This window comes from Meles meles, chromosome 2 (genome assembly GCF_922984935.1).
Source record: "Meles meles chromosome 2, mMelMel3.1 paternal haplotype, whole genome shotgun sequence".
In the NCBI taxonomy this organism is placed as follows: Eukaryota; Metazoa; Chordata; class Mammalia; order Carnivora; family Mustelidae; genus Meles; species Meles meles.
In genome coordinates, this window is record NC_060067.1 from 175,579,799 (window position 1) to 175,593,956 (window position 14,158).

Here is a 14,158-nt window from a genome sequence, read left to right on the forward strand (position 1 = left end):
CTTCAACTATGTAGTTGGAAAAGGAAGAAGTATTTTAATAGCCTCTTCAGACAATTATGGCTGTTCTTTTTAATGCTACTCTAAAATTCAACAAATGGTGGCTTCTTAAAGGTTAGTTGCAATATGGAATCTGAAAACCTATCAGTGAATATTTTGTACTCTGAAACATTAAAATCCATTGGTCTTGGTGATTCACAGACCTGTATCCCTGGGGATAAAAATATATGTTTATAAAAAAAAAAAATTGGAAGGGGAGGCGAACCATAAGAGACTATGGACTCTGAAAAACAACCTGAGGGTTTTGAAGGGGCAGGGGTGGGAGGTTGGGGGAACCAGGTGGTGGGTAATAGGGAGGGCACGTTTTGCATGGAGCACTGGGTATTGTGCAACAAACAATGAATACTGTTACGCTGAAAAAAATAAATTAATTTTAAAAAAAATCCATTGGTCTATCTTGCACTTTGAATGGATCTTTTACCTATACATGATTTCGGACATCAAGCATTGGTTATTTGGAAAATATCAGTTCACTATTCTATTCAGTCTCCCAAATGTTAACATTTCATTATATAATATATATATATTTTTATTATCACCAGTCTCATTAGAAGAGCCTTTAAGTATTGGGAAGCTGTCAAGCTCTAAGCAAATGAAAGTTCTCTAAAGTCTGCTTTGTCTTGAAAGGTCATATTTTATCATTGGCAACAAATACTATCAGTTGTTTTCCTTGAAGTAACAAGCTCACTTTATTTTCAAGAGATGCTCTGTCAAATAGCTAAATCTGACTCGCCCTAATTCTCTGTTGTACCTTTATTTATTTATTTATTTATTTGACAGAGAGAGAGCACAAGTAGTAGGAGAGCAAGCAGAGGGAGAGGGAGAAGCAGGTTCCTCACTGAGCAGGGAGCCAGATGCGGGCTTGATCCCAGGATCCCGGGATCACGTCCTGAGCTGAAGGCAGATGCTTAACCAACTGAGCCGTGCAGGTGCCCCCTCTTTTGTACTTTTAAGTAAAAATGAAGATCCATGAAAAAAAAGAGTAGCTAGTTCAGTTACCAATTCAAATCACCTGTTAAGTGCTTTTTCCTCAACAGACCAGTCATACAGCATTCAGCATGCAGAACTGTTTTATGCATACTATTTTGTCACACAGAATATGAAAAAGGTGTGAATGCGAGGGTTAATTTTTTTTTAAAGATTTTATTTATTTATTTGAGAGAGAGAACAAGCGAGAGAGAGCATGAACCGGGGAAGGGAGAGGGAGAAACAGACTTCCGGCAGGGAGCCTGATGTGGGGCTCGATCCCAGGACTCTGGGATCACGCCCAGAGCCAAAAGCAGACGCTTAACCAACTGAGCCACCCAGGTGCCCCAAGGGTTAATATTTAATAAAATTAGTAGTTTTTACTTCATGAACAGTATTCTTAAGTGAAATGGGCACTATTTTTATTATGAACGCATAGCAGTGCACAATACAATGACTGACAGTACAATTTATTTCCACTGCCTTAATTCTTGCTAAGCTGCCAGTAGTTTTACCCACCATTGCTTTTGCATCAACAGTGCAAATGTCAGAAACACAGCAAAAAAAGCAAATCATGTCTTAATATTAATAGTTTTGATCTCATGATCCCTGAAAGGTGCCCCAGCATGCGTGGACTACCTTTTGAGAACTATAGCAATTAAATGTGTCCAGCCTGCAGCCCTGAATATAAAAGTAATGAATAACACAATACCTACCCTGAAGGAGTTCACAGTCCTGAGACAAGCAGGTAAACAAATAAATATATCTTGAGTGTCATAAGAGAGACAGGAGCCAGATACATTGATAGCTACAAAAGGAGTTATCAAATGTCCAGGTATACCCCCCAGAAATTCTCACATACTAGGTCTTTGGTGGGATTCAGGAATCTGCATTTTAAATAAGCACTCCAGATGATTTAGAGGCAGAGAGTATGGAATCTACTTGAGATCTTTGAGAAACACTCCTTAAGTAGTATTAATTTTAGGTTCCCAAGAAGGCTCAGTAGGTAGATAGGTTCAGAAAAAGAGAATATTTTATGGTAAATTGCTCAAAAAAATCCCAGTTAATTTTCACTGGCTGTTGTTGGCAGTTGTACATCAGATCTTTTACCAGGGGAGGACAAAAAAACATTAAAAAGGCAAAATCTGAAACATTCCCTTTTTCCTTTTTCCCTCTAGTGGAGGGGGCAGCGAACTTTTTCCTGTAAAGGGCCGGATAACTGTTCCGGCTCTGTGGGGCATAAGGTTTCTGTCACAACTAAACAGGTCTTCCACTGTAGCACAAAGCAGCCAGAGACAATAGGTAAAGCGATGAGTGTGGCTGTGTCTTTGTTTACAGAAGCAGGCAATGGGTTACATTTGGTCTCTGGTGCTAGGCAGTTTGCTGACTCCATGCTCTAATACAAAAGATAATGCTAATTGCCAGAAAGTTGTCTAAAGAACAAAAGCAGGAGTCTGATGAGGTCATAAAATGACTGGATTTCATATCCAAAGTAGGAGAAATTGTGAGGCCTCGATTTGGAATTCCCATTTCTTTCCAAAATAAACCATATTTCGGTATTCAAATTGTATGTGTTGAGTGCCTACCAAGGCATTAGGTATAAAGATAAGGTAGTTTTTGGAGGCAGAAGTCCTCAATCCCTTGTGGACAGCTAGGCATCCCGAGTTTGAGAACACGCCACAGTTGTCTTGGATACCTGACTATAAAAGAACAACAGGACTTCAGGCTGTGACAGTGATTCTCAAACTTCAATGGATGGAAGAATATGCTAAGTAGATTCTTTATTTTTATTTTATTTATTTATTTAACAGAGAGAGAGCACAAGCAGGGGGAGCAGCAGGCAAAGGGAGAAGCAGGCTACCCAGCAGAGCAAGGAGCCCAATGAGGCACTCCGACCCAGGACCCTGGGATCATGACCCGAGCTGAAGGCAGATACTTAACCAACTGAGCCACCCAGGTGCCCCGCTAAGTAGATTCTTTAAAATGTAGATTTTTAGATCCAACAGCCAGAGATTCTGATTGACCAGAAGAGTTTAATCAGAGGGGTCATGAATCTACATTTTTAATCTAGAATATACAGGCTGCTGCTATGAGGCAAGGTGTTTAAATCAAGAAACAGAAGACCCGAGCTATAATTTTGGCTATACCACTTTGTTTATAAAATAAGAATGTTAGAAGTAGAAGAAATCTTAGTGATTAATAGTGTGATGTTCTCCTCCAACCCAAAGTTGGTGATTTTTGTTAAGTCCACATATCATTCATGAAAATGCATTGTATTACTTTATAGCCACAACTGAATAGTTCCTGCCCTCAGTTTTAATAATCTTAGAATGTTTTTACTTTGAGGAAAGTGATTTATACACCCGTTATGATTTTTCTGTCTTCCTGAAAGGAGGGCTGTTTTGGAGGCTGATAACCTGAGAATTTCACTTTAAGCTGTATGCCAGGCTGGCTCTCCTCTAGCTCTTGGAGGTTTCCATCAAGCCAAAAAGCTTCCTGTTGGCTAGGATTGTCAGACTGAGCTGCAGAGGCCAAAAGCAGGCCATGTGATTTACCATATAGTATTTCCATACCATAGGCCATGTTGGCATACCGATTATTTAAAAATAAAAGTTACTTAAGGGGCGCCTGGGTGGCTCAGTTAGTTAAGTGTCTGCCTTCCACTCAGGTCTTCATCCCATGGGATCAAGCCCTGCATCGGGCTCCCTGTGTTTCTGCTCTCTCTCTCTGCCCCTCTGCCTGCTTGTGCTCTCAAATAAAATCTTTAAAATAAAAGTTACTTAAGAGACAGGCTGTGCAAGGACATTCAGACCTTCGTCTGCCCCCTGAAAGCAGGAAATAAGTCTTCCATGTGAATGGGACACTCCCTGCACCAGGAGGTACAAGAGACATCCTTATCACCCAAAGATGGGAAATTTACAGCCACGAAGGCTGTGGAAACAACCCTTGTTACTTTTTACTAATTGACTACCACAGCCCAAATTCTGTTCAGAATTCCTCACTAACTGAATGTCCTGTCAGTTCCTCACAAATTTGTGTCTGTCTAAAAAGTATAAATACTGCCTGACTTGGTCACTTCTTGAGGTCTCAATTTCATTATGGGGCCTCCATGCACATGTAATAATACTTTGGTGGTTTTCTCCTATTAATCTGTCCCATGTAAATTTAATTCTTAGTCCAGCTGGAAGACCTTGAGAGTTGAGGAAGACTTTTTCCTTCCCTTTAGAGCCAATGTAAATGTAGCAAATGCTAATGTAAAATTTACCACTTTTAGAAAAAAAAAACAACAGAACATCTTCAGGAACTACGGCTAAATAAACCAGAAGTTCTTAAGAGACTTGACACCAAAAGTCCACTCCTTAAAAGGAAAAAAATGATAAACAGGATTGCTTCAAAATTAAAAAAGTTTTGCTCTGGGAAAGATTCTGGTTAAGAGGATGAACAGCCAAGTTGTAGACCAGGATAAGGTATTTGCAACCACACATCCAACAAGGGACTTGTCTCTAGCAAAAAAAGAATTCTGAAAACTCAGCAGTGAAGATGATGGAGCCCAAGTTTGGTTTCAATACCATTTTTCAGTAACAGGAACCAGGGTTTCTTGGAGAAATAACTGATTCTAAGACTAGAACAGGAAACATACAAGATGAGCCTAGAGATTCTTCTAGTGCCAGAAAGGGAAGGGGGTTAAAAAAAAAAAAAAAAAGTTACAATGATGGAGGTATGTCACAAGGACACAACTGAGAGAGCTCCCAAATGGCCAAAGCAAGACAATCTGAGCAACAAAATAATTAAGGCAGTATTAGATCATAACACAAAGTATAAAATAAATATCTATAAATCCATACTGATATAAATTGATTAAACAAACAAATGGGAGAACAGACAAAATACCCCTTGCAAGGAAATTCCAAATAATTTATGTAGATAAATTGAGAAGAGGTGGAGGGTAACTCCCTAGTCCTTAAGCGTGGCGCTGTGTATAATGACTTCCTTCCAAAAGAGAACAGTATGAAAAAAGGGAAAAGAATGTTAGCTTTATGGTGGAGAAACCTAACAAACTCTACCTCAGCCAGGTGATTAAGGTTAATATCAACAGTATAAGTTATTTGATATATGATGAGATGGACACTTAGCCTCTGCGGTCTTCCTGCCAAAGACCCACAGCCCCAGTGTATATGAGAAAAACATGAGACAAATCCCAGTTGAGTGGCAGTCTACAAAATACCTGACAGTACTCCTCAAGATGGTCATGGTCATTGAAAACAAGGAAAGTTTGAGAACGCACAGCCAAGAGGCTCCTAAGAAGATATGATGACTAAATGTAATGTGGTATTCTGAATGGGATCCTGGAAAAGGAAAAAGATGTTAGGTAAAAACTAAGGAAATCTGAAAAAAGTATGCATTTTAGTTAATGAGAATCTATGTTTATCGGTCCATTAATTGTGTCAAATGTACAATACTAATTTAAAGTGTTAACAGAATGTGGAGTATCAAGGAACGCTAGCATACTAAGTTTTCTGTAAATCTATTCTAAAATAAGAAGCTCATTAAAATAAATCCCCCTAAAATGAGCAAAGAGACACACAGACATATCATGGGAGAGAATACACAGGTGGCAAATAAGCACATGCAAAGATGTTCAACATAATTAACTATTAAGGAAACGCAAATTAAACCACAATAAGGTATCACTATACATCTATCAGAATGCCTAAAATAAAAAATAGTGACACCATCAAATACTGGCAAGGATGCAGAGAAATTCATCCATGCGTAGGAATGTAAAATGGTGCAGCCACTCTAGAAAAGTTTGGTAATTTCCTACAAAATTAAACATGCAACTACACTATGGCCCAGAACTGCATTCCTGGGCATGTTTCCCCAAAGAAATTAAAACCACGTCCACACAAAAACCCGTACATGAATGCACATAGCAGCTTTAATCATAATAGCCCCAAACAGGAAACAAACAACGCAGATGTCTTCAGTAGGTGAGGTTAAACTGTGATACATCCATATCACAGACTACTACTTAGCAATAAAAAAGAACTACTGAATGAAACCACTTGAATGAATCTCAAGAGAAGTATCCTGAGGGAAAAAAGGCCAATCTCTAATGGTTACAATACTGTACAATTCTACTTATATAACATTTTCAAAATGGCAAAATTTGGAAATGGAAAACAGATCAGTGATGGCTACAGGGTTAATGTGGCAGGAAAGGAGGAGTAGGTGTGCCTGTGGAAGGTCAAATAAGAATAAATGTGGTGGTGGAATTGTTCTGTTTCTTGACTGTAACAGTGTCAGTATGCTGGCTGTGACATGTTAAGTTTTGCAAAATAGGACCATTGCCGGAAACCAGGGGAAGAGTACATGAAAGCTGTGCATTTTCTTAAAACTAATGGGAATCCACCAGTATCTCAGAACTTCAAAAAATACAGTACCTTCAGTAAATCTGAATTTCAGGAAAACAGTTATTTTTAGCATTGGTATGTCCCATACAATATTTGGAACATAATCATTTAAAAAAATGATTGGTTATTTATCTGAAATCCAAATGTAACTAGGAGTCCTATAATCTATCAGCCAATACTACTCAACATTAGCCAATGAAGACGAAGTATATATTGCAAAATAAAAGGATATTTAAGAGTTGGCGGACAGAAAATGTGCGCTGATCCCAGAAACCCCTAAACCCTCCCTCTCAGAGCTGGTACCTCCTCTGCCTCACACTTCATGACAACAAATGTGCCCACTATTCCTGGTGAGAAAAGCTACATGGAGTATAAAACCTCCCATTTACACATAGGAATGAAAATTATTCAGACAATCCTCCCTTCCTAATTTCAGATTTAAAAGAGCTATTTCCTTCTGACAAAGATTATGAAAAAAAAAAAAAACAACAACAACAAAAAACGAAATAGCGAGGAAGCATTTTCTAGAAACAATTTTGCAATTTTGAGTCTCCAGTAAAATACTGGAAAACACAACCAAGAACTAACAGACATCTGAGAAAATATCTCTAACCTGATAAAGATGGAGATCAAAAAAGAAAGGAAAAAGCAATTATGGAGGGAATCCATTATTCTGTAAAAAGGAAACACCAAGAAATTATCATTTATGGTCCTCAGCTACGGAAGATGCTACAACCACAAAAGGAAAACAGAGAACAAAAAAATTCTTAAAATTTAAAAATATATAGTAGAAATGTAAAATTTAATGAAGATTTAGAAGATAAAGATGAATAAACCTCCCACAAAGTACAGCAGAAAGGCAAAAAGTAAAAAAGAAAAGTGAATCAAAGAACCAGTCTAGGGGTTCCTGGGTGGCTTACTGGGTTAAGCGTCTGACTCTTGATTTTGGCTCAGGTCATGATCTCAGGATCTTGAGATTGAGCCCTGTGCCTGGCTCTGCACTGAGCATGGAGCCTGCTTAAGCTTCTCTCTCTCCCTCTGTCCCACCCCCTGCTCTCTCCCTCTCTCCCTTAAAAAAAAAAAAAAAAAAGGAACCAGTCTAAGAGGTCTATAACAGAAACAGCAGAAATTCTAGAAAGAGTTAACAGATGAGTGTGATGGAGGCGGAAAATTAACAAAATCAAGACAATGTCATAGGACTCAGGATACGAGTTTCCAGAATGAAATGTTCCCAGTAAAATGCACAAAAACAGACCCACACCAAAGCTACACTGTTAGGAAATTTCAGAACACTGGGGACAAAAATATCATACAAGCTTCCACAGGGAAGGGTTTTATACAAAGGATCATGAAAACACATTTTCAAATATGTAAGATATAAAAAAAACTATTTCTCCTGCACCCTTTTGCAGGAAGCTACTGGAGAACACACTCCGCCAAACTGAGGGAATAAATTAAGAGAAGGACATAAAGTACAGAACAGGAAACCAAAGGTGAAGCAAAAAGAATCCCCAAGATAAGTAGAAGATCCCAGAATGATAATAAGCAATCAGAACATACCAGTTGTCCGGTCAGAATGCTCCAGGGTAGACTTCTCCAGGAGTATGAAATTGGTAAAATGTCTGTCTGAACATCTTGTGTGATTTACACAAATTACGGAGGGTTTGAGGTCAAATTAGCTATAAGTACCCATGAGTAAACTCAATAAATAAGACAAATGATTAACTGTAGGGAAAAAAAGGAGTTGTTCAGGAAAGGAAGAGTAATCACAGTTTACAACATGACAGTTCTGGTTAGCATTTACGTGGCCATAAAACATCATCATTTAACTACATTTGGGGGCTGGGGATGTTGAGTTTTGGGGGATGAGGACTGAGATGTTTGTATGGTAAGAGCGGAGAGATAAACCTAAACCTTCATCTTCTATAATAAAAAATTAGTAGAAATGACCTAAAAACTGATAAATAAAAGCAGCAATACAATTGTGTCATTAAAAAATATGGAAAGTGCCTGGCTGGCTCAGTTGGTGGAGTGTGTAACTCTCGATCTTGGGGTTGTAAGTTCAAGCTGCACACTGGGTGTAGAGATTACTTTAAAAAAGAGAAAAAAGAAAAAAAGTTTAAAACAAAAACAAAAATTTAAAATATGGAGATAATACCTAAAGAAGCTAGGGAAAAAACAACAAACAAAACCTAAAAGCAGCACAAGGAAGGAAATAATAAAGATTAAAGCAGAAATAAGTGATATAGCAACTAAAAAAAAATAGGACAACACAAAAATATGGAGAGAATTTGTTAAAAACTCCACTGAAAGAGCTTGCTTTTTTAGAAGAAAACAAGGGACTAGGAGCAGGAGCATGGCCCTTGTCACAGAATTGACTCTTTACCCTTATAACTTCCATAGAATTATTTGAGTCTTTCATCTTATAACTTAAGTAGGAAAAAAAAAGGGGGATGAAAAAGAAAAATTCCAGTCATCAACTATCCATCTCCCCAAAATCTTTTTTGTAAATGACAATTTAATCAACAGTCTTCAACTTTATTTTAAATCTGTCTACCTTTAACAGTATTACATTAACCACTAAAGAACCGTTTTCAAAACCCTATTTTTGAAAGCATTTAGAAGAATTCCATACCAACAATGTAGAGACAAGCATAACCCACCATCCATATACTTCATTAGGGCGTATTTGTCTAAACATTTATACTGGCATTTATATGTGAAACAATAATGGTTTATTATAAAGAAGACATAGCTGTATTTAACATGCTGGGTCTGGGTAACTTTATTCAGGACTTTGACAAAAACTATCCTCAAAGTAATATAAATTTAGATACTTTTAGAAAGTCCAGATGTGAAACTCCAAGAAAATTTTGAATTCAGTCTGGAGTCAATACTAGGTCAAATATTGAACCAAACTCCCAAATGATAAATACTATTTTCCTTCTTAAGCTCATTATATTTTCTGAAACAGGTTACCAAAGCTTCCCTTTCTTTAATATTAGTATATGGAATCATTTTAACATGGTTTACATCTTTAAGTTCTAAGTTTGTACTTAACCTGAATATGTTATTAAAAATATAAATCCAAATGTGATAACTCTTCCTTACAGAAGAATTCCAACTAGTAAATGTAGAAGAAATGAGAGAAACAGAAAATCACCATTAAAACACCACAGCAGTAACTGATACAAGCAAGATCTGGCAGCGGATATGAAAATAAGTAGGCAATAATTTAAGCAGAAACATTTGCATAGTCTCAAAGTATCTCCAGCGAATATTGAGTCATTACGAAGAAAAATGTAGGACTTTTACAGTAGAGAATCCTAGCAGACACCACCTTAGATAGCAATTAAGGTTAACAACACCAGAAACACATTATGACATCAGGTTTCATGATACACTGTCACAGACTGGGAGGACGCTATGGAGACATGACAACTAAATGCAAAGTAGAATTCTGCATGGGATCTTGGAACAGTAAAAGGACATCAGTGAAAAAAAAGAAGAAAATCTCTACTTTTTAAACTCTCTAGTTAACAGTATTGTATCAAGGCTAATTTCTTAATTTGACAATTGTTCTATGGTTATAGAAGATGTTAACATAAGGGGAAGTTCAGTGAAGAGCATACAGAAACTACTAATTTTATAATTCTTCAGGAGGTCTAAAATTATCTCAAAATTCAAGAAAAAAAGCTGCTAAAAAACATACACACACATTTATTTGCAGTGTGTGTGTGTGTGTGTGTGTGTGTGTGTGTGTGTGTGAAAATCAAGACTTTGTGGAAATTGGTAGCTTGGGCCCTCAGTTAAATAATAGTGTTCTCTCCTGAATTAGTCACTGAGTCACTGTCTCACGGGTTTCCTTTAAGCTGGCTTTAAGGTTCTCCCCCTTCTAAATTTTTAGTTTCAAGTACAATTTTCTAATTTTCATGGAAAGCCTTTTTTTAACATTCCTATATTAGGCCAAAAATAAAAATCTTAGAATAAAACTGTCACCAAATTATCTCATAAAGTCACTCATCCCACCCGTAAGACCCAGCCAATATTTTTACTCCATTTCTTCTCATCATGTATTTGTCTGGTTTTGTTTAAAAGGAAAGGGGATAGGGGCACCTTGGGTGGCTCGGCTGGTTGGGTGGCCGACTCCTGGATTTCAGCTCAGGTCTTGATTTCAGGGTTGGAAGCTCAACCTCCACATTGGGCTTCCATGCTGGACATGGAGCCTACTGAACCAAAAAAAGAAAAAAAAAAAAAAAGAGGAGATGGCTGATATATTTATTATCACTAATAGGCCTGATAGTCTGGAAAAAACAGTTATCACTTGGACATCTTATGAAGAAACAGCTGTTTTCCCAATAACAGATACTGTATACTAGAACTCACTTAGATAGAAAAAGTAAGTCATTTACCTAATCTCTGCCACACCACAGCAAAGAGCTACCCAAGCAAGCCCAACTAAGACCCTTTCAATATCCGCTTCTTAAATCTGGCTCTGAAATGACCATTATTAATGGTAATAAATATCTTTTTTATAAAACAATTTATCCTAGGGAAATAAAGGTAAACATCAAATCTACTTTTAAAAGAAGAAAATTTCCCACTCTATGGCTGATTTTTATTCCCTGAGCATGAATTCTTTATTACCCTCATTGTTTCTGAATATAAATTGAGCTGAAGTCTGCTCGTAGGGGTCTTGATGGTGAAGCTAATTATTTTAGATAGAGAAGCACATTTCCAAATGGTCACATTTATTACTTTTGCAATTATTTCTTCTCACTGTGGCTTTAATTTTTCATCTGTATCTATCGTAATGCTCTACATGGAAGCAGCAGCAGTGAAAAGATAATTAAGAGGGTGGGGGAAGGAAATTTCGAGATAAAGGTGGATCTTTATCCAAAAGCAACAAAAAAGCAAAAAAGAAAATGGCCATAAGCATTTCATTCCTTTGCCCTTGCCATCTCCCAATTCGCCTTCCACTCTTAACATGAAAAGTAGAAGTGGTAATACTCCACCTTAACGATCTATACAAAAAAAGAGACAATTTACCTCAAGAACTCACTACACACAGCAATATGTTCAAGTGGTGAAAAGATAAAAATTCATTCAGAACTGCCATATTATCTGGCTGTCAATATAGTCTCTTGAATAATTAAACATATTACTACAAAACGTACCAAGAAGTAGAGAATAATACTATATTTGTGAACTGCAAATAACAAAACAAAACAGAAGTCCAAGAAGGCTAAAGTCCCAAGCTGTAATTTACACATGAAGTGTATGCTGAAAGCAGTCACAATGTACAAAAATGTGACAAGTAATCCAGGTGGTTAAAAAAAAAACAGAGCCTGCTGGCCTCAGATTATATCCAGTCTCATCTGGTAGATTTTTGAAAAGCCTGTTACATAAAGCGTGTTTCCCTCCTGCTGATAAGAAGCAGCTTGTAGATATCCACAAATTTCTTAAGTGAGTCTACTTGGCAATAACGGTAACTCCACAGTTTCCTATTACATTCATTGGTCTGAAAACTGAAAACAACTCATAACTAAAATGTTCTTTCAAGTCCTTTACCAGTTTTTCAAGTTTTAATCAAAGGAAAGTTGGAATGTATTGCTTCTTGTCACCAACAAGCATTTCAAAAAGAGGGTTTTAACCAAAATCAAGAGTTCTTTGGTCAAGTTAGTAACAGGCTTCCCCTTTGTTCTAAATCCTTCATAATCCTTTTTTTTCCAGTTTTTCCAGTATGGCCTGGATTTTACAAACAGCCTCTTTCCTGGCCTGCCGGACAGAGTCCTGGCCACCAGTTTCAACTGAATCCAGTTCCAAAAGTTCCTTGGTTAGCATTTCTTCCAGAAGCCAGTATGCTTTGTCTGTCTTTTTCCCTATGAACTCTTCTACTTCTTGCTCAAGATATTGGACCTTCTCCAGCACATGTATAATTTTTTTAATACTTGGCGGAGTACCTTCATCTGAAGATAAACACTCTTCAGGAAGATTATCACTTTCATCTTGATTGCCGGGGTGTTCACTGACGGCATTACCATACCGCTGAGGCTCAGCACTATACTGGACTTGGGAATCCAAAATATCTGAATTATCATTGTTCATTGTTCCCGAGGACTCATACTGATGGACATTGCAAGGAAAGTTGTGCCGGTTCATGCCTTGATCTGATTGGCTATAGGGATATGACGAATCCTTAGAGTGGGAGAGCAAAGAGGGGAAAAGAGCTGTTTTAATGGGAATCCGTCAACACCAGATTTGTTAGCCCACACCTTTCACCTGATCATGAAGATACATGAAAAGATTCCCCACTAATAAAACTGGACCCCCCTCTTAAATCATTTGAGAAAAAAACACAACACTATAAAGATAAAAGGAGTGCTCTGTCCAGTAAAAGGCAGAGAATTCCTGAGTGCAATGGCTGGAATCTACCCTGAAGCACCCATCATTATGAACACCTCATAATCTATCCTTTCCACCTCACAATCCACAGTGACTTAATAAGGAGGAGTTAGATTGTTCTTCCCCTTAAGAGTTAAAACCTTAAGACAGATTTTAAAATGGAACCTAGCCACAGGCAAATGATGTTCAAGTCTATGGTTTATACAATTTCACATTGCTATCATCTTCTGTCCACAGACTGAGGTAATAAAATACGTTTTTTATTTTGTTTAATATTCAGCTAACAGTACAACAACAAACAATAAATGAGCATTTTTCTGGCTTTTACAAAAAAGAAGTGAACCTAAAACTGCTCTAAAAAATAAAGTTTATTAAAAGGAAGGAAGAAACTGGGCTACATAAAGTTATAGGTATTAATCACCAACGTTTTGCAATTAGTCCCCATTTAATACACACCAGTGTGGAAAATTTCCATGTTGTGTTTTCTCAATTACCCAAACATCAAAAGAATGTTTAGAAGGTCTCCTACCTTGGGCTGATGGGGTGATGGTGAAGGAGGTGACTGTGGAGAGCTGTTGCTAGGCCATGGTGAAGGACTCTCACTCATATAGAGATTCCCAGGTGGTGCTGAGGGAGCAGCTGAAGGCCAGGGGTAACGGGTTCCCATTCCATAAGCACCAGGAGAAGCCCATGAGTCCTCCTGTGGTCGTACAGTTGGTCCTGGTTGTGGAACACTACGATTACCATCCCCATAAGGATAATGAGGCAGGGTCATTCCAGGGTTCTAGATTGAGAGGAAGGAAATTATGCTGGTCACTGCCAAAAAAAACTTAAAATAATAAAAATATTCTAGTATAAACAGACTTCTGATGCCTCCTCTCTGCTTAACCAAGTATACTTTAGCTGCTACTAAGCTAAGCTATAGCATCTCTAATCAGTTGTAGTCACTTCTCCAACCCCCCAAAAAAACTTGGTTCCAAAGATACATGGGGCAGATTTAGTGACCATCAAACTCAGAAGGAGAAAGCTTAAAATTCAAAGGCTAAAGCACAGCATAAAGTCTGTCCCATGACATTATAACTAAGTGGACCCATACTCTACAAGGAAGCACAAATAAAGATGTATTAGAACTCCCCTTAAAGCAGACAAAAAAATAAATATGGGTATCACTCACAGAATTTTTTTAAAAAAAAAAAAAAAAAAAAATTTTTTTTTTTTTCACCACACTTGGTGTGGAGCCCAATGCAGGGCTCAAACTCATGACCAAGAGTCGGACACTTAACCAACTGAGCCACCCAGGCGCCCTTCACTCACAG

General features: G+C 37.6%; 1 protein-coding gene across 3 annotated transcripts in view; it reads right to left on the bottom strand.

Annotated features, from left to right (window-relative positions):
* Nucleotides 1–8,642: 8,642 nt before the first annotated feature.
* BAG4 (BAG cochaperone 4) overlaps nucleotides 8,643–14,158 on the bottom strand; it is a 28,899-nt gene continuing 23,383 nt past the window's right edge. Inside the window, exons 4-6 of one of the 3 annotated variants that reach the window (XM_045985174.1) lie at nucleotides 13,372–13,626; nucleotides 12,401–12,635; nucleotides 8,643–10,663 (exon numbers count right to left, since the gene is read on the bottom strand). In XM_045985174.1, coding sequence (XP_045841130.1) covers nucleotides 10,626–10,663; nucleotides 12,401–12,635; nucleotides 13,372–13,626 — 528 coding nt within the window. In that variant the 3' untranslated portion in view covers nucleotides 8,643–10,625. Of the gene's footprint in view, nucleotides 10,667–11,621; nucleotides 12,636–13,371; nucleotides 13,627–14,158 lie in introns of those variants that run through there. The other 2 variants (XM_045985165.1, XM_045985155.1) reach the window with 2 other exon arrangements.